A 20,609-nucleotide genomic window follows, 5' to 3' on the forward strand; every position below is an offset into this window, starting at 1 on the left:
AAAAAAATTTTTTTAATTAAATTCCTTTTTAAGTGATTGCTTTTGTTTGCTATATCTTTTATGTTTGCTATATTCAGTGGTTAGTCCATCTTCAAACATCTTGTGAGAAATCCTATTTTTTCTTCTTTGCAAGCACAGAATGTAAGTTTTGAATATATTCCCTTCCAGTTTCTCTGATGATGTAACACTTACATATACTAATAATCGTCGTTAGAAAAACAGTCACCTTTATAGTAACTATTTATAAAAAAAATTTACTTCTTACAAGAATCGCGATAGTTGATCTTAAAATAGCGTGAATATGAATCACAATTATGGATTTTGAAATCACATGAATATGAAACGAGATATACGATTTTGAAAATGAGAAAATACTAACTGGGATATAGAATTTTTAAAACGCGTAAATACAAATCACGATTCATAATTTTTAGATAGCGTAAATACGAATCATGATGCGTAATTTTTAGATTGCATAAATAAGAATTATGATGCATAACTTTTAGAATGCGTGAATGCGAATCCCAATGCCTTATTTTAAAATCATGTATAAATACGAAAATCAATGTTTGATATTATAAACCGCATGAGCAAATCAACACATTGAATTTTAAACTTGCATCAATACAAATCGCTACATAGGTTTTTAAAAAGACGTAAATACGAATCACAATATCGGATTTTTAAATCTTGTAAATAAAAATCGCAACGTACAATATTCAAATCGCGTGAATAAGAATCGCAACACACAAATATGAAAAGCTATGTTTGATATTAAAATCATGTGAATAAGAATCGAGATATTAGCAGATTCCAGGCTTGGGACCTATAAAAGGCTTGTCAGAAGCAGCGTCGTTTGAACTATGAAAATCGGATCTATCTGGAGGGCGGGTAAAAAATTCGGAAAATCTTATCTGCTGCGTGTAAAAGGGGAGAAAATAGGTAAAATAAGTAAAAATGAGAAAGGATTGGTAGCTATGTAGTTTGAATTTTCTGCTTCTCTTTGAAAATCGGTGAATTTTCTGAAAAAGCGGAATACTTATAAAAAAAATGAAATTTTTAGAAAATCTGAATTTTTGGTAAAAAAGTTGAAATTTAAGAGATAAAAGTGAAAAAAGCGGAAGAATCTCATCCCTGTGTAAAGGTTGGTATTAAAACTTACATAGTAGCGCACAAATTATAAAGTGAGAAAATTGAGGTTTGTCTGCTGCAACCACCAGAGAATAGATATTTACATTTAAAATTGACAAATGTGACTAATATTTTCACCCAAAATGAGTGGTTTCAGAAAGTTAAATCGGAGAATTTCTTCGAGAAAATTTATGATACACACATGCTAAATTATATTCACAAAATACAAAAAAATGAAATAAAAAAAGAGCAACATACACGATTATTTTCGTATTTGAATAAATATTTTCTTGGATGCAAAACGTGAGAAATAAATTTTTCGGCACCGTTGATATGTTAAATTTCACAGAAACGAAGAAACTAGGTTTTTATTAACGAGAAAAGTATTTTGAACCCATACATATTTTTTACGAAAATTGTCGGCAAAAATGGCAACTAATATATTTTAGTTCGCGGGCCGCCAGTTGGAAACCACTGCTCTAAACATATTTTTCCCAGTAGCATCACCATCTAACCTAGGCAAACTCAATAGACGGGGGTGTAATTTTTTGAACTGATTCATCAAAAAAAACAATCACAACAGGCAAAATGTTTTCAGTATTTGTATTGCTACCATCAGTAGCCAGGGCAAACTTGGAAATTTTCAAAACTTCTTTTAATTCGCTGGTTGTAACTTCTGCCAGGCAATTGATAATTGCTCCCGTCTTTGTTCGTGCACATCCATATTTTTTAGCCATTTCGGAATCTGGGAACATCTTCTGGAATAGAAGTCTCGCATGATCAGATGCAGATACCGGTAAATTGTGCTCAAGTAAAAATGTTGTAAATAATGTTTCCACAACCGCACGAATAACGTTATTATCTGATTTTGTCACAAAATTTGTAATTTTGTTACATTTTGCAGAAGCATTATCAAAATGGCGTTTGCATTCCACATGACGCTTGCAGTCGTTGAAGCCGCCATGTGCGATTGAAAAATCAAGATCGCATATCATGCAATAAACATGATTTTCTGATCGTTTAGACTGTTTTAGAACTGCCCATTGTTTAGCATATTCCTCACAGAACGCTTGATTACGGATTCGCTTCGGTGGCATCTTAAAAAATTAGATGTTCTCTAAATTCTGAAGCAAACGCACGCCAGGATAGACCGATCACAAAATGTAAACATCGATAACATTGCCAGATCCATAAAAATAAGTTTTGAAGGAAATCGTGCTTATGGCTCGTTTTCGCCCCACGTTAACATCTGCTATGACGTTATATCACGTGACTGTTGCGATTTCAGTGCTCTTGAAAGCATCTTCACGGAAGATCGATCTGCTGTCCCACCCGTTTGCGCATGCGCGTGTTTCCAACGCAAGAGGAACGCCTACATAGTTAGCGATTGCGCAGGTTCTTATCTTAAGTGAGGCGAGTTTTTTTCAGGGTTGTCAAAAAGCGGAGTATTTGAGGATTGAACGGAGATAACGTTGCGAATCGAACAAACTCCGGTCAATCCGGAGCAGTTGGCAGGTCTGTTTTAAGCATTCTTAATTTTGGAATTGCTTTACTTTTTCTGAATTTTACACATCTTTACCATGGCAAGGGGAGTAATTCTAGCCAAAGCCAGTCAATTCAAAATTTAACATTAAGTTTTCATTGCTCTTGAAGTTTAGCAGAAGTTTCATTTCACTCTTAAAAGTCAGCAAAGAAACCTTGCTATATCACATGAACAAGAACTATAGCACAAATGAAAAGAGGGTTGCTAATAAAAAAAAAAGGGAATAAATAGCTCATTAAAGGGATTTTACAGAGATTCTAAATAAATTTTAGAGATCTAATAATTATATTTAATGAATAAATTTGGTTTCTAAAACTCGGTAAAATAGTAATTTTTAATTAGAGAAAGTCTTTAATTTAACAGTTAAAAAATTGCCAGAATTCCATGAAGTTGAAGAAAAATTACATGCTTGAAAAAAGTATATATGTAACAAATGATCTATGCTAGTGTTCATAATGCTCATAAGGAACAAGTTATGAAATACAACAGGAAAAAACTATCAAAAAATGTAACTTATACATGCATGCATAAAAAAAATTAGTACAAACCACATTTAAAATGTAATCTACTAAAGGCACAGCAGTTTTTGCACCGGAATTAAAAATACTGTCCCCAGCACCACGCTCTGTCTGGGATTTTGGTAAAGGTCCTTGAACCGGACTGGCTCCAGTATCTTCCTCATCCTCCTCTTCATCATCAGATGAGCCAGCATCTTTAAGTACTCTTGTCAAAGCTGAAATACCATATTCAGGCTTTGCTGCAGGTCTCGTGCAAATGAACCTTGGATCTCTGCCCATAAGACACAATTCTTCCAAAAGCTATTAAAAATTAATAAATTCTATATGCAAGACAAAACCAAACAAATAGACCCATAAAAATTTAGCCATCATTATTTTTTAGATTCAAAGCTAAATAATCCTTTATATTAGAAAATTTTTAAAAAGTTTTGATAAATATGGAAAAATACCGTTATGATAGCAGCAGTAGCATCAGTTCTTAAACTTGGCTGATGCCTCATTAGCTCATCCACGGCATTTCCTAAATTACTTGCAGCATCACCAATGGGGTCAGAGCTGCGCCGCCTCCGCATGGCAGGTAGATATTCTGGGGATACCAACACTCTAAAGAGCTTCTCAAAGGGTTTATATGCAACAAAAGATTGCAAACCTCTTTTGTTTAAACACAATGCTCCAAATACATTAGGAAGAGATGCCAAAACTTCTCGAGTAGCTGGAACCTAATAATAAAGAACAGAATAGCAAAAAATGTGAAAATTAAAACTTAATTCACTAGCAAGTAAATAAACAAAATCTCACCAACATTGTAAAACACTGAGGAAAAAAAAATCAAAAGGAACATTAAAATGAAAAAATTTAAGACTTACTTCCTTAACTAAGAGTGCATGAAGAATAACATCAGTTAAGCCTTTATTCTGAAGAGAATGTAATAGTGATGGCTCTTGAAAAATAAATACAGTGACGACATCAGTAGCTGAAAAGAAATAAAATCTGACATTAATAAAATATATATATATTCAAAATAGTAAAAAATATGTATTTAAACAAATTTCGTAATGTGATAAGATTATGTCCAGTCGAACTGCTTTACATACAATTTATTTTTAAAAAATCTATTAGAAGTGTATAGGAAACACTAAATACTTACATTAGACAAATTCTGAAGTTTTCATTTGTAAACACTATAATTTAAGTAGCATTATGAATGGTGGGAAAGTTTCTGAATAAATTTTTATTTACACAAAATATGGAGGAATCATTAAATCTTTTGAAAATACTAAATTTGACATAATATATTTTGATCAAAACAAATTAAATTGTATAAAAACACATTAAAAGATATGTTTTGAAAAATTTATTTTAACATATTATTTAACTCCTTGTGACAAATCAACTTACTGTCTAAAAAGAATAGTTTATGTTATGTTAAATACAACACTAATAACTTTATATGCCAATTTGTTTATTAGTTAAGTTTAAGAGTATAACTTTAAATTCTTGACTTTAAAACATTAAATTTTTTGATCTTAAGACAGCAAGAAATTTAAAAAAGAATTCTTGACATAAATATTGTTTCTTCAGTAGTCAAGAAGATTAGAAAACTTATACACAAAAACATAATATCTGCACAATGTTTTTTTAATGAAAATAAACCATTACATGATATTACTATAATTGGGAAAATTTTAAAAATTCAAACTTACCTAACAAAAACAATGAGGGACCATAATATTCAGCATTGCTAATAATATGTTTTAAAGAATTTGGCAAAGAACCATCCATTACTAAAAAGAAAAAAATTTTTGCAATGCACACTACAGTAGATAAACAAGAAATACAATAAGACATTTTTATAATAATTATTAATCACAATTATTAACAATTAGCTGTGACATGCTAACTACACATCCTTAGCATTGTTTTTAAAATAATCTGAATGTTCTTATTAGATTACTTAACATATGAGATTAAACTATCCATGAAAATTATTTATCAGCAGTTTTACATGCATTTTGTAAAAAATAATTTCTCTTTCAATAGGCATAAATGCAATAGACTCTTTTTAAATGGCACATTAAAAGACAATTGAATAAATCTGCAAAAAATCTATAAATGAGAGCGAGTAGGCCAGTAGTGTTGCCAGATTGATGTCCAGTAAAGAGCAGGGCATCTAAACAGGTGAAACAAGTCCATCCCTTCTTGGGCATCACACAAGATAAAAAAAAGGACCAGGAACCACATTGATGTGACGTAATTGTTTATTCAGGCAATCCTGTCTAGACTTCAGACAAAACATGGCGACAGATTTTATCCTAGGCCACTGTGGGACATTGAGAATGTGTTTAAGCAGGGATTACATTAGCCAAAAGGCAAAAAAGCTGAATTTCCACGATAGTAAATTTAACGCAAGCGCAACCCTTAATTAATAAATTCCAGACAGTTTAAGGTAAAAAAAAATGCGTTTACATACAATTGTGTACTAATCTATCATTATATTAATGATTACATTGATACTTAACATTCAATGAAAATAAAAATTACCAATTGAAAAAATAAAACTGGAAATTATATTTTTCCTCAGTTCACATGAGAGACAATTATTGCTTGAAAAACTACCTGGTTTAGCAAATTAAAACTACTGAGAATATACATTAATATTTCATTTCTTTTAATAAATACTGTTATGTGATTTATAGTAAATATATCAGTAATATTACTTTTTAAATTATATTGAAAACAAAAACTTTAACAATGGACCGAATCATTATGCTCATATTATAGTCTAATCTAACTAGAGCCCTCTGAAACATATCAATAACAGTGAAGTAGAAATATATATTAACTCCTTAACATACAAAAATTGCTATTTCAGTTTGAAAAATTACATGACAATCCGCAACTGCTTAGATAATTGTTTTTTTATTTGATAAGAATTTTGCATTTTATAGCATAAATAACAGCAATTATAAATAAAATTTTGATGATGAGTTAATTAACTCTTTTTCCAAAAAACATAAATTTAATTAAATCCCTTTTTAAGTGATTGCTTTTGTCTGCTATATCTTTTATGTTTGCTATATTTAGTTGTTAGTCCATCTTCAAACATCTTGTGACAAATCCTATTTCTTCTTCTTTGCAAGAACAGGATGTAAGTTTTGAATACATTCCCTTCCAGTTTCTCTGATGTTGTAACACTTACATATACTAATAATCGTCGTTAGAAAAACAGTCACCTTTATAGTAACTAATTATAAAAAAAATTTACTTCTTACAAGAATCGCGATAGTTGATCTTAAAATTGCGTGAATATAAATAACAATTATGGATTTTGAAATCGCATGAATATGAAACTAGATATACGATTTTGAAAATGAGAAAATACAAACTGGGATATAGAATTTTTAAAACGCGTAAATACAAATCACGATTCATAATTTTTAGATTGCGTAAATGCGAATCATGATGCGTAATTTTTAGATTGCATAAATAAAAATTATGATGCATAATTTTTAGAATGCGAATCTCAATGCCTTATTTTAAAATCACGGATAAATACGAAAATCAATGCTTGATATTATAAACCGCATGAGCAAATCAAGACATTGAATTTTAAACTTGAGTGAATACGAATCGCTACATAGGTTTTTAAAAAGGCGTAAATACGAATCACAATATCGGATTTTTAAAACTCGTAAATAAGAATCGCAACGTACAATATTCAAATCACATGAATAAGAATCGCAACAGGCAAATATGAAAAGCTATGTTTGATATTAAAATCATGTGAATAAGAATCGAGATATTAGCAGATTCCAGGCTTGGGACCTATAAAAGGCTTGTCAGAAGCAGCGTCGTTTGAACTACGAAAATCGGATCTATCTGGAGGGCGGGTAAAGAACTCTGAAAATCTTATCTGCTGCATGTAAAAGGGGAGAAAATAGCTAAAATAAGTAAAAATGAGAAAGGATTGGTAGCTATGTAGTTTGAATTTTCTGCTTCTCTTTGAAAATCAGTAAATTTTCTGAAAAAGCGGAATACTTATAAAAAAAAATGAAATTTTTAGAAAATCTGAATTTTTGGTAAAAAAGCTGAAATTTAAGAGATAAAAGTGAAAAAAGCAGAAATCCGCTAAAAAGCGGAAAAATCTCATCCCTGGTTTAAGCCATGGTTTATTGGAATTGGGATTTTTGAATTTTTCACAGAAAGAGCCCTTGAAAATATTATTTATTAGGTATTTGACATTATCAAAAGGTAGTCTCATGCCATAATTGTAAATCATTTTGCCGAATAAACGTTGCCAAGGGTGCACCACGCAACAGATTTTTATTCCTGCTAAAATACCTCAGAATTATTTTTTTTTAAATTTTAACATTTTGCTTACAGCTGGAACAACTAGACTAGAAAAATTGGATCTAAACATGGTCAGCAAAAAGTTAAAATTAAATACATTTTTAGTCTATTTTTCTGGACCAAATGCCAACTTTCATCAGGATGAATTTGTTTTAAACAACTTAAACTGTATAGATAGATGTACATTTGCAGCAAATGTAAAGCAAATCAGACTCAACAAAAATTTTACTCATTAACAGTTTATAGATATAAATCTCAAAACAGATTTTTCTTTATTAAAATTAAAACACTTACAGTGTCTTATACTGTCTGTTAAAGCAGGATCTTGAATTGATTTTTTCAAAAAATTAAGCATTGACTTTAGTAGAGCAGCTCTTTGAGGAAAGCACTGAACACCTGAAAAATGGATATCAATTGAATAAAAAAAAGTAATTTTCAAAATTTAAAATATATTTCATTTACATACAATCTGACCAGATTTTAAGGAACTTTGAATTACTGAATTTCCCAATTTTAACAAATTATCTTTTTCCCCAATTAGAATGAAATAAAAAAAAACTCTTAACAAATAAAACTCAAATTAACAAATGACTTCAACAGCTTAAAAAAAAATTCTTTTACCAGACATGCCAACATTCAGTAAGGCCCATCAGGAGCAATAATTATGATTGACAATGATAAGCAGATCTTAACACAAAACAATATTCTACACTCAAAGTTATCCATATTAAAAAAAAATTAAACTCATATATTTCAATATTTTTTTTGCATTCAAAAATATTAAGAAATGCTCTATAAATAAAATTACAAAAATAAGACAAAGAACAAAAGATTAAAGAGATAATTTTAATTGACACTATTGAACAGCAACCACTGACAAAATTTAAACTAAAAAAAAATTATTAAAAGTGTGTATTTCAAAAATAGTTATAATAAAACACAATAAGTCATTAAATTAAGCATACCTATTATTAACATTTTGAAAGAAAAAAAGTAAAACTTCTGAAATATCAGATTACAAACTAACTCAAAATTAATTAAGAGCCACATATACAACTACCTAAAACTGAGTTTGACACATTACAAGTTTTAATAAAGCTATTATAAATACTGAATCAATAATTTTTTTAAAAAAAGAATTCAATTCCTTAAAATTATGATTTACATACGAAAATCAGACAATTAACAAGTAAATTATAACTACCAGAAATTAGAAATGAACACATACAGAGACCATTTAATTATAAAAATTTTGTTCTTCACAAATTGGAAAAAATAAGACATTAATACAAGCATACTTATAAACAAAATGAAAGAAAAAAGTCTAAATGCTGCAAAAATATTAAATGACAAATTAGCCTCAAGAGTAATTAAGAACCTTATATAAAATTACATTACTTAAAGCTGCGCTCCTCAATATATTAAAAACTTCAGTAAATGCTAAATATTGAAAATTAAATGATCTCAAAAAGTTAAAATCCTGATTTAAAAATTAAAATCAGATGACTTAAAACTACAACTCCGGTCATATTCTTCTTTAAGACAAGCACTTCTTTAGTACATTTAGAACTTTTAGTTTTTATTTAATTCACTTCAGAAAATTGTTGTTTAAAGCAAAAAGAGTTATAAATAAAAAATTTGCATTTTTGAGCCAAATTAACTCTGAATTCATAGTGAATTTTCTTTGCCACACTAAGCATTCTTTCACAAGCAGCATTCATGTGAGAAGATTTTTTTAAACATTTGTGATCTGTTAAATAATTTATGAAAAAAAAAAATTTTTTCGATGGGCAAAACTTTATTCTAATTTAATAAGCACACTAAACACACTAAAAAAGTTGTTGAAAAGACAAAAGTAGTTAACGAAAAAGAAAATTCGATGAGAAGAATAAACTATGATTATTAATGTAGCTGAATAATAGTGTTTGAAAAGAACACAAGCTTTGTTTCCCTTTAAATTATAAATGTTATCAACAAAAAAATCTACTCAATTCTGTTTCTTGCTTCATATTATTATTATGAAATCTAAATTATTTGTGTTTGGAATTTGAAGCTCATTTTTAAAATGTACTTTTATCTGATTAATTGTATTGCCAATTCTTCACATCAAATGGAATAAAAAGGAGAAAAACAAGTTTTTATTTAGTTTCAATTATAGTCTGCTTAATTCGATTACTTTTTAAGTATACAGTGTGACGTCCCATATCCGAACGCCCATTTTCCGGAAGGGTCGATTTTACCGGACACTTTTTAACAATCAAAATAAACGAACATCTTTTGACATGTTTTCTCCTCCTCGAGCTACTAGCGTTTTATGCATTGAACCCATAAATCACCAGAAAGGGGAAGAGAAGAAATACCAAGACCGTGAGTGACCGTGAGTGACCGTTAGTGACGCTCCTCCTCTGGAATGCACATAAAGAGAGATTTGTTTTCAAAAAAGCGCAACTGAGTCCCCCTCCTTCCCATGCAGCTAGCTAGTAAAAGAGGCATTTCCTAGAACTTTTTTAATAGAGTGTAAGGGAAAGGAGAAATGTTGTGGAAAAGGGTAAACGCAGCGATCCTTAACGTGGAGGGGGAGTCAAAATGCAACATTTGAATAGGTCTAAACATTTCCTTTCAACTTGCTCCCTGACATGCAAATGATAACAATCCTCCCCCTCTTAAACCAGGTGAAATTAATATGCCCCTACTTAACATTGTTTTAACAACCACTAACCAGATTCTTTCAGTTCCACAAGAAAAGATAAAGAGAACCCTATCAGCATGCCGCACCTTTATGCTTGATTGATAGCTAACGATGGGAGAGATAATAAGAATTTGTCACTTCCCCGCCCTCAACTTGAATGATGAATTTTTCTCCTCCACCTACCCACCTTAATGAATTATGGGAATTTCGGCTTCTTGCTTGATAAGTGTCAAATTTTTTTAGTTTTCTATATTTAAAGCAATAATTTTTTTTTTCAAATATTTTGTTTTTGATGATTAGATATCATTCTAATACTAAAACATTATTGCCCGAAAAATAATGTTTATTTATTTTTTGCTTCTTAGATTCAGTTAGATCATTTTAAGCTTTGTTTACCTTGGAGATCTTTTATACGGAAAAATCTATTATCCGGACTTCCGGAAATCCCATCGATACGAGATCGAATACAAGACTTTTCCCTGTATTTCATAATACTAAACATTTCTCAGTTAATTAAACATCATTTGGCCAACAAGTAAATGTTACTGTATGAAATTGGCTCTAGTTATTGTCTATTTGTTGTATATTTATTTATTGATTAATGTATGTTCTGGTGTTAACTTTAAAAACCTATTACCTGGAAAAATTTATTTTCTGAATTTATTAAAGTCTCGATAAGGGACTTTCCGTTGTATTACTTCTGAACCCTAATATTACAAATAACTTTGATATAACAATAAAACTTTTGATCCTGGAAAATTCCTTAAATTGAGGTTCAGATGCAGATTGAAAAACACCTTTTTAAATGATAATTTTGTTAATGTAGAAAGATTCGTTAATGTAGAAAGAAGTTTAAAATCTGCTCATTTCTATTAATCTGATATAATTGTTTACATTTATATGTTTACCTTTTTCTAGACCTCATAACTTTAATACTTTCAAATGTCAAAATAAATGAAATGAATATTTTCTTTAAATCATTTTACTTTACTTTGCTTAATTTCACTTCATAAATATCAGATATAAAAAGCTTTTCTAATAGATATATTGTTTAACAGTGGATCAGAGTTCCTCAAAATAGTGCAATGTTCAGATATATATTTTAAAATAGTAACAAATAAAAGCTTATTTAGAATATGGGAAACTAATTAGGTTCTTACCTTTTCTAATAGGAAATCTTTTAGGCAATCTATCCAGAATACCTTCTTCATTAGTATTTGTGTCTTTTTTACCACCAGATATCCTATTCAAAAAAATAAAGAGTTTTGTCAATTAAATTTGTTAAGAAAAATACAGGTATAATACAGTTTAAACAGGCAATAAAATAACTCTTTTGAATAACAGTCCATAGAGATTTACAACTAAAAGCACATTACATTAAAAAATATTTAACATAGTCTAAAGCCTGAACAAATAAACAGCTATAGCAGAATAAGCTGAAAGAAATTAAAATCTTAACAAAAGAATAATAAATAATTAATTTTACTAATATAAATTATATATGGGTCATTCTCACGAAAACTGTCATTTTTCAGTTCATAAAATCCCAAAAAAGTAAAGTGAATAAAAAGCTCTGAAACTTTTTATATTAATAGAAATATGTAATGGCATTATAAAAAAAGTATATATCCTATAAATTATACTTATGATTTAAATTAATTAATTAATAATAATTAATTAATTAATTTAATAAATAAATTAACTATTTTAATAAATTAATTTATTAATTTTTAATTTATTTTTCAAATTAATTAATAAGTAAATTAATTATTTTCACTATTTAAAAAGTGAGGGAATGATACTAATAGTGAGGGAATGATATTTTATTTTAATACATGTTTCTATCTAAGTTACATCTACCTAAAGTTTGAAAATGATAACATACTAAGTATATCTAATATTTATTATAATTTAGTCTTATATATTTAATAGTTTTTACAGGTTTGGGAAATAAAATTGGCTGGCACGATTGAACAAAAAAAAATTTGATAATATACTCATCTTGAATCATTCCCTCACTTCAGCGTCATTCCCTCACTTTATACACTAGTGAGGGAATGACGAATTCAATAAAATTTAAAAATAACAGTTAGGCCTAATTAATTTCTGCAGTCAATCACATACAATTATATTCATACAAGAAAGCAACATATAATTATCCACTTTCTCGATGAAGTTGTATTTTATTTTACTCTAAAAAATGACATGAGGGAATGACAAATGTAAAAAATTTTACCTGGTTTGATTCATTCAAATTTATTCCACAGCAAAGCTTCTTTAAGTTGAAGATGGAAACATACTACAATTTTGTTCTATGATGCCAGTCGTTAACTTCTGAAGTTTTTATTAAAATATTTTTATTCTAAGAAGATTGCAGGTGATAAGAACATTGTTGTGAGGGAATGACGCGAAACACTGGGGACAAAGTTTAAAATAGTGCTGTGTTAATATTTTTATCAGAAATTAAATTTAAAATTGATTTTCTGAATTCTATATTTCAGTATTCTGAAATAAAAAACACGAATTTGTAAAAAAAAAAAATTTTTTTTTCAGAAACAGTTTTTTTCTTTTCTTAAATCAGCAGTGGGGACAAGTGAGGGAATGACATATTGGAATTTTTTTCTTCGTAAGCTGTAAAACAAACATAAAATATACTGGGGACATGAAAATGACTGTTTTGTGAGAATGACCCATATATTATATACAGTGAAACCTCCTGTTATGGACATTCCTGCAAAATGGACGCCTCTCAATTAGGACATATTTTTTATTCCCCGGGAATCTTCTATGAATAAACCATTAGGTACAGTCTCCGCAAGGCGGACACTCCCGTAACCGGACGCGGACAGCATTTTACCCCCGAAACATTATTTTCCATCTCTTCAAACCGGACACTACTTTTCTAAATTTGGAAGAAAAAAAACTATTTTTGCTTTAAATTGCAAGAAAAAAATGCAATTTTTCACCATTTTTAAAACATGTAAATTTTTTTACCTTATCCATAACTAAAAGTATATTGTTAAGCTATTTCACTACTGAAGAATCGATCTTTCTCCTGTCTCTTTGCTTTATCTTCGCAAAGAAAGGAGAGAAAATGACACTGCTCTCCTGAAATAATTCAACAGTGGCATCTTTTGATCTTTTCATCTGGACCAGACAGGTTATGAGAACCCCTCAAATTGAAATGACATCTTAAATGCTCTCATTGCTTTTTCCCCATTAAAAATGTCTTAAATTTTCTTATCAATTTGAAGACTGTATTTAACACAGCTGGGGTAAAAAAAGTGAACAGAAGTATAATCTTTGAGGTGTTCATATAAATAAAACATTTATTCAGACACATGATAGCTGATCAATTGGGAATAATCAACTCCATAGGTCCTCATGACTTACAGGCAGGCATTGCTTTTTTCTGTGAATCGTGGGAGGTATACTTTCTAAAAGGTATCAACCACGTCAGTATCAAATGATAGGTAGGTGTAAGGGGATGTAAACCTATTTATTGAAACTGACTGAGGACTGGAAGCTCCTATTCGGTATCATATGATTAACTCAAATATCTGTGTTAATAGGAAAATTATATTCATTTATCTGTAGCTACATCTGGAATTATGTATTTATATCAAACTTCTTTATATATTCTTTTTTACCTTTGTTAAGGTTTAAATAAATATCCTTGTAGATAGTTATTGTAGATTATTTAATTATATCTACATCTTTGAAAATATTTTAAAAACAATTTACGATGTTAAACTTCGTCATTAGGATACCCTTCTCGTAAATGAAAAATTTTTTTGGGTCCCAAGAATGTCCGCTTTTAAGAGGTTTTACTGTGTGTATGTATGTGTGTGTATGTATGTGTGTGTGTGTATGTGTGTATATATATGCAATACAAGAATTAAATACTTTTGTATTAATAAAAGAACTAAAACTCTTTCCTTTTCATAAAATGTCTTTGTTAAAGAATAAGCGTAGAGAGATTATATTTTGGGAATTCAAGGCTGAAAACATACCATTGAAATATAAATAGATTTATATTTCGAAGGAAGAGTTATTTTTAGAATCGTTCCCTTCTTCAATTCCATATAAGGAAGCAGAAATGATTTTCCGTAATGCGTAAGGATACAAGGAATGTACGAAATGTGCCTTTTTACTTCAAATCTATGTTGGTATAAAACGTAAGAACGCATAGTTTTGTGTGTCCTTTTCCTAATTATGTGATCCTGATAAGCTGTTCCGGAATAGTCCGGAGTCTTGTCCACTCCCCCTCCTTTGCGGGAGTGTGGACGTAAACTGTTAGCAACACCAGCCTATATTTAAATAAACCTGTTTAAAACGTCTGATGGCTTATGACTGCAATTATTTCAAGCTAAATACAACACTGATAACAGGATTGGAGCCCTGTTATTACATATATACATATATATGCACACAAATATATACAGTGCACCAAAAAAACACGAACCATCCTGAATAACATTTGAACTAATGATCTGATTTTCACAGTCTATGGGTTTCTTCAATGGGTTGCTAAAATGAGTCCCAAGCACGCGTTGGGGCTTAACACTGGGGATTCTGCACTCGGCTGACTCTCAACCAGAAAATCTGCTCCTGCACCCAAGAATTCCAAGGTAAAAAAAACTGGGATACACACAGACGGCCTTGGCCGCCACCATAGGCTGATGTGTCACTGAATTTAGTTTGACTATATCACATTTTATATTAATCCTATCAATAAAAAAATTATGTAATGCCTTTACAATAAAAACACAAAAGTTTCTAGAATATTAAAAAAACAAGCTCTTTTCTTTCTTAAAACTTTCACAAACACACAAAAACTATAAATGGAAAAATTGAATTTGTTAAAAAATAAGCTATTTCAAGGTGGGTATTTTATTTAGCTAGAGCTACACAATGGGCTATTGTCGACAGTCTGGGAAACATCTCTAAGGATGATACGAAGATATGCCATCACAATGTTGTTTTAAGAAACAATTAGCAATAAATAATTCCAGCTTAAATAAGCTGTTTCAACATGAATTAAGATAACACTCATAAGAGTAAAATTATCCATTACGCCTTATTCAAAACTGTTTTATACTTTGTTTCTGTTTAACAAGCCTTTTCAACCAAAAGTTAAAGAAAAAATAAAAATAATAAACCATATACTCAAACTACAAAATCAATGATTTGGTGGAAAGAGAATTATTGATTATATGCAAAGTAAAAGCGAGTGCTGATTTTTCATTTTGTAAGAATCTTGAGAAAATACTTTGAAGTCCTTAGATTGACAAAAGCAAGAGACTCAACACTGAAAGTCTTCGAGATTTAGTTTGGATTTCATAGCTTATAAGACCTTTAATATCTAGAAATTTTCAGACAAGTATTAGATGCAATTGGTTGCAGCAATTTCTTTTACTAGAAGCAACATTAAATTTTTCTTTTTTTCAGTGATACTTAACCTGCTGAGCATTTGCCATACCTAAAAACATATTTTATCTCTTGTATTTCCTAAGGAAAAACCATTTTCCCTTGAGTTATTCAATAAGAAAGTTGTATATTGCGGAGACATTTCTATACAAATGATCCCAAATATGAAACACTTAATTACTTGCGATTATAAAATTTTTAAAGCATTTTTAGTAAAAATAATTCATAGCAAATAAAAATTCCTGTTGTTTTCAAAAAAGAGTTATAAAAATAAATATAAATTTCCAGACATAAACAGTTAGAGGTGATTTTATGTCAAATCATACAGCTATCCTACCAGCACAAATATTACATAAGATTTTACAAGCAATAAAAAATAAAAATGCAATACAGTGGCTATTGTTTTTCATATAACTAACAATTATTTATAATTATAAAAAATTAATACTTTTCTTCTAACTCCAGGGCAAGTTGAGCACTGTTATATTGAGCTCTCATAAGAAGAGTGCTAAAAAAATCCATGGATGGATCAGTCAACTTTGGATCAATGACAAAAGGTTGGTCTTTCCTACAGACATTAACTTCCACCTTGAAAAAAAATAAGTACTTAAATAGTTGAAATATTTATGCCTTTAACACGTTGCCACAAGTGATGTTTATAATCCATCAATTTTTGGTGATATGTAGGCAAATGACGGCTATAGTCGTGCAGCACATTTTAATTATTGATAAAAAGGAACATTATCAGTATGAAGAGTACTATAATTATTCGGTAATACATCGAAAAAAAGAAATATCATTCAGATCTTTTTAAAATAGAAAAGTGGAACTAACTTTTTTTCAAAAAAAAAAAAAAAAAAGATAGTGGCATTTTTTGGTAGTACGCAGTCAACTTAAGTGATTCTCACTACACAGAACCTTTTTGCTTTATTTATCCTGTATCCTAAAAACACAACCAAACCGAAACTGAAGTATGGCAGCCCTTCTTGAAAGTCATAGCAGGATATGATTAATGTCCCAGGTATGTTTGTTTTCATAAGATTTTGTAATTCAGTTGATACTATAGAGTTGAAATAGTATGAAATAGTACTGAATAGTCTTCAAAAACATTTACTCTCCTTTTTATTCTCAAAGTAAGAACGATAGTTTGTTTTTTGCTTAAAAGAGTGATATGTATTACATAAGATGCAAGTATACTATTTTAATTTAAAATTTATTTTAATTAGTTATGTGACACAGTTATATGAATAAAATTTAAATGAATATGAATAAATCTTGAATGTGATTAAATTTCTGTCACTCTTTTGCAAGAAAAGTGAAAAACACTAAGTTTCATTTTTCAAACTGACTTGTATTGTTAATGAAGGTCTCAGTTCTTAACATATTTATAATGATAACACACAAAAATTGATATTTCAATTGAAATCTACAAATCTTACAGAAACGGATATTTTACTGAAATTCATTTAGAATTGCTTTCATTTTCTCACACAATAAAGTTAACATCACTCTCATTTGTATTAACATTCCTATTTTTGAATTTTTTTTAATTCATAAATAGCATATTATTCATTGCTTTAACCATTTCTAGGAAATTTTTTTAACCTTAAACAAAAATGTATAAATTAAACTTTTAAGCTCAGATTAATGTAAATTAATCTGAGCTGGCATTCATATCAGCTGGAAAAAATTAAATGCCTCTTATTATGCTGCCCTCTGTCAGCAAAAAAAGAATCCATGCCAGGCATATGATTAATATATTCTCATAAAGTGACAGGAAAATGTTAAAAATACAGAAGGAAATGCGACTAGCTATTTATTTTTCTAATATTATACTGGATTTCAATAGCTTTGTAAGGCTAACAACTTTGTAAAAAAAATGCCATTTCTGAGCAAAGATTTTTCTATTACAAAAGTACATTTTGGCCCAGATTTGAAACAAATTCAAGTAAATAAGCTGTTTCTGTGGGGTAGTGTGCAAGTTGAATCTTCCGGTGTATATGAGCAACATATGCAGCACTTGAAATCCTACTTAAGTGTGGTATATTTAAAAAGTGATTCTTATAAAAATATATATTGAATTTTTGTATTGAGATTTTTCTGAGTGACTTGAATTTAAATTTACAAAGAAAGTCAAGCATAAAATAAAACAAGGTAACTAGTTTTAGATCTTTAAAAAACTTAAATTAAAAGAAACATATGCTGATATGTATAACTATCAACAAATAGTTTTATAAAAATTTAATACTTAAAAAATTAGTGATTATCCAAGAAATTTTGTCAAAATTAGGTAGCAGCAAAAAAGTTGAAACGAGTTACATAAATCAATAAATTACCTACAGAAAGTTTTCTATTTGAGAATTTGGGTTCCCACGAAGGTTTTCATTTTATCAAAATCAGGTTACAATATATAACTTTCTTAGAAACTAATTTCGAAAAATGATCTTAAATTTCATCAAAAACACAACAAAACTTATGATACAACTTCATTTTAGTAATTATTGTAACAAAAATTGAAGGAAGAAAAATTTTGGTGAAAAAATTATTAGCAATATGAATTATATGTTTTTGAAAAACAAATTAAGCGTACCTCTAAACGTTGAATAAAACTAGCTAATCCACCATGAGCTTGAAAAGCCAGCATATCCAAATTCGTGATTAAGTCAATAACACGCACAGCTCTGGTAACAAACTATAATACAAATTTATCAGAATTAATGGAAAAAATAAATCATGCAAATTATGCAGAAAATAATACTCCAACTTACAGTAATGTGTTCTGTTTCTGTACTTTGCCAGTTTATAACTTTAAGCAAAGCCTCCATCATACCACACGACACTAGAGCATCACCACCTGGAATCAAATTTTGTTAAAAGCAAAAAAAGGATATAATATTAAAAATAACAAGCAGAATAAATTTTTACAATCCTCTACAGCTACTATGCAATGAAATAATTTTTTAAGGCTCCTATTGATGCTTTACTTTAACATAAAATTAGAATTTCCTCTATAATTATGCCTGAAAATAGTTACTTTAGTAGTCTTGAATATAGGAAATAGTAGCTCAATAGTCTACTCAGTGGAATAAATAAAATGTTTTTTCCTCCATGTAATAACTTTTTCGAATAAACATTAAAATTAACCAACTCAACCATACATTACAATAACTTAAAACATAGCTTGCTAAGCCTTGTATTTACAAGTAAATCAAATTACATTTCTTAGACATAAACCATTTTTAAAAAAAAAAATGAGTCTAGAAAAAATCAATGTTAAGAATTGTTGATCGCCGAACCATCCTTTTCTTTTCTCTAAGGCAGAAACTGATTATAGGGAAGCAACCCAAAAGAGGTAGCTTATCTATTATCTGTTCTACTCGCACTTTGTTGTTCTTCACTTAACAAGGACATCAAAAAAACTGTTTCCTTAGATCACAAAAAGTATAAAAAAAAACTTTCTTTTAGGGGGGAATTAAAAAGAACAGAACCTTTTTTTTTTAAATAAGCTACTTCTTCTTAGAAAAGAAAAAATGGAATTCGAAAAAACAGCAAAAAAGTTATACCCGATTCCCAATATATGAGAAAATAGATGGCTTAATCTTTAAAAACTTTTTTTTTTAATTATTATTTTTAGACGCTCTTTTTTTCTCAAAAAAGTCAACAGTTACCTAGTGTCCAAAAAAGTCACAAACAATAGCTTTTGAGTCACAAACAAATCGTCAGTGACAATCCTATACATGTTGCCTAATCCTATACAATACCTAAGTATGTTGATAAAACATTTAAAGAAAAGCCTGAGCAGACCTACATATAATTTTAAAAATATAACAAATTATATAACAGATTATCAATTTCAATGCTATTAAACTTTAAAAAACAATAGGCTGCCATGAGGTAAAAAATATTTGACTAACTTTTCTAATTGAAAAAAAAACTATTTACACAAAGTTATATATTTAAACGACAATCCTAATGATTTACTTAAAAAACATTCATTAAAATTTCAATATTGCTCCACTTTTCATAATATTATAACTATACAAATTACTTTCCACAAATAATTTATTTCAATTTAGTCTCTGCACTTAATTAAAAATTCATATAACTTTCTGATGAATCGAGGAACAAATGTTTAATATTATTATGCAGCTTCCGTAAAAAAAAAATTAAGAAAAGGAAAAGTTTCGAAAAATAAATTACTAATTAGGTAATAACTCAACGTAATTTTATAACAATGTTAGTAAATTTAAGTTTAGATACTTATTTTGAAATTGAATGCATATTAAGAATAAAAATCTGTTTTGAATATACTAACATATATATAAACCTATAGCTTTTGTTTCAAGTTATAAGTGTTTAAGTGCCCTTCACATGGAAATTATTATCTCAAAAAAGATCACACGATTTTTTACAAAAGAATAATTATTAAGAAGTGATAAGATGTACTGAGAGAATTATATAGAAAAATAAAATATTGATAATAAACATTAAACTTGCCACTTTCGTAACTTGCAAGATGATACAAGAAAGAAAATAAGGCAGTTGCAAATGGCAGTGGAAATGCTTCTGATTCAGGATCTGAAAGAAAACCAGAAATTTTATAAAAACTTAAAACTATAAAAATATGCTCGAGGTAAAATATACACAATAAATGAATTAGTATATAGGAATAATAAAATAAACAGATTTTTTCTGAAAAATACTAATTACCCATTGGTCACATTTATGTTAACACATTGAAAGTAAATTTCACAATTATTCTTTTTTTCGTAATATCAGAATTCAAGAAAAAAAGCTTCTAAAAAAAGATTTCTTAGAGTAAGTAATACAATAAGTTCAATTTTAAATATTATATTCAACAATTGTAATGTTTGTATTTGTTTTTCAACATAAAAAATATTAAAGAGTGGGATGAAGAAAATTACAAATATTGCCATACCACACCCCT

The 20,609-nt window shown here is 28.9% G+C and overlaps 1 protein-coding gene across 14 annotated transcripts in view; it reads right to left on the bottom strand.

Annotated features, from left to right (window-relative positions):
• Positions 1–20,609, bottom strand: part of HUWE1 (HECT, UBA and WWE domain containing E3 ubiquitin protein ligase 1) — a 294,173-nt gene that overhangs the window by 238,789 nt on the left and 34,775 nt on the right. For all 14 annotated transcript variants that reach the window (XM_087154722.1, XM_087154721.1, XM_087154731.1 and 11 more), the window contains 10 exons: positions 20,159–20,239; positions 18,430–18,515; positions 18,252–18,353; positions 16,110–16,249; positions 11,392–11,474; positions 7,837–7,938; positions 4,896–4,976; positions 4,059–4,165; positions 3,642–3,911; positions 3,223–3,492 (listed from right to left, as the gene is read on the bottom strand). In XM_087154722.1, the coding sequence (XP_087010848.1) occupies positions 3,223–3,492; positions 3,642–3,911; positions 4,059–4,165; positions 4,896–4,976; positions 7,837–7,938; positions 11,392–11,474; positions 16,110–16,249; positions 18,252–18,353; positions 18,430–18,515; positions 20,159–20,239 (1,322 nt within the window). The remainder of the gene's footprint in view (positions 1–3,222; positions 3,493–3,641; positions 3,912–4,058; positions 4,166–4,895; positions 4,977–7,836; positions 7,939–11,391; positions 11,475–16,109; positions 16,250–18,251; positions 18,354–18,429; positions 18,516–20,158; positions 20,240–20,609) is intronic.

This window comes from Parasteatoda tepidariorum, chromosome 11 (genome assembly GCF_982258835.1).
Source record: "Parasteatoda tepidariorum strain Cologne lab strain chromosome 11, Ptep-v5.0, whole genome shotgun sequence".
Taxonomy (NCBI): Eukaryota; Metazoa; Arthropoda; class Arachnida; order Araneae; family Theridiidae; genus Parasteatoda; species Parasteatoda tepidariorum.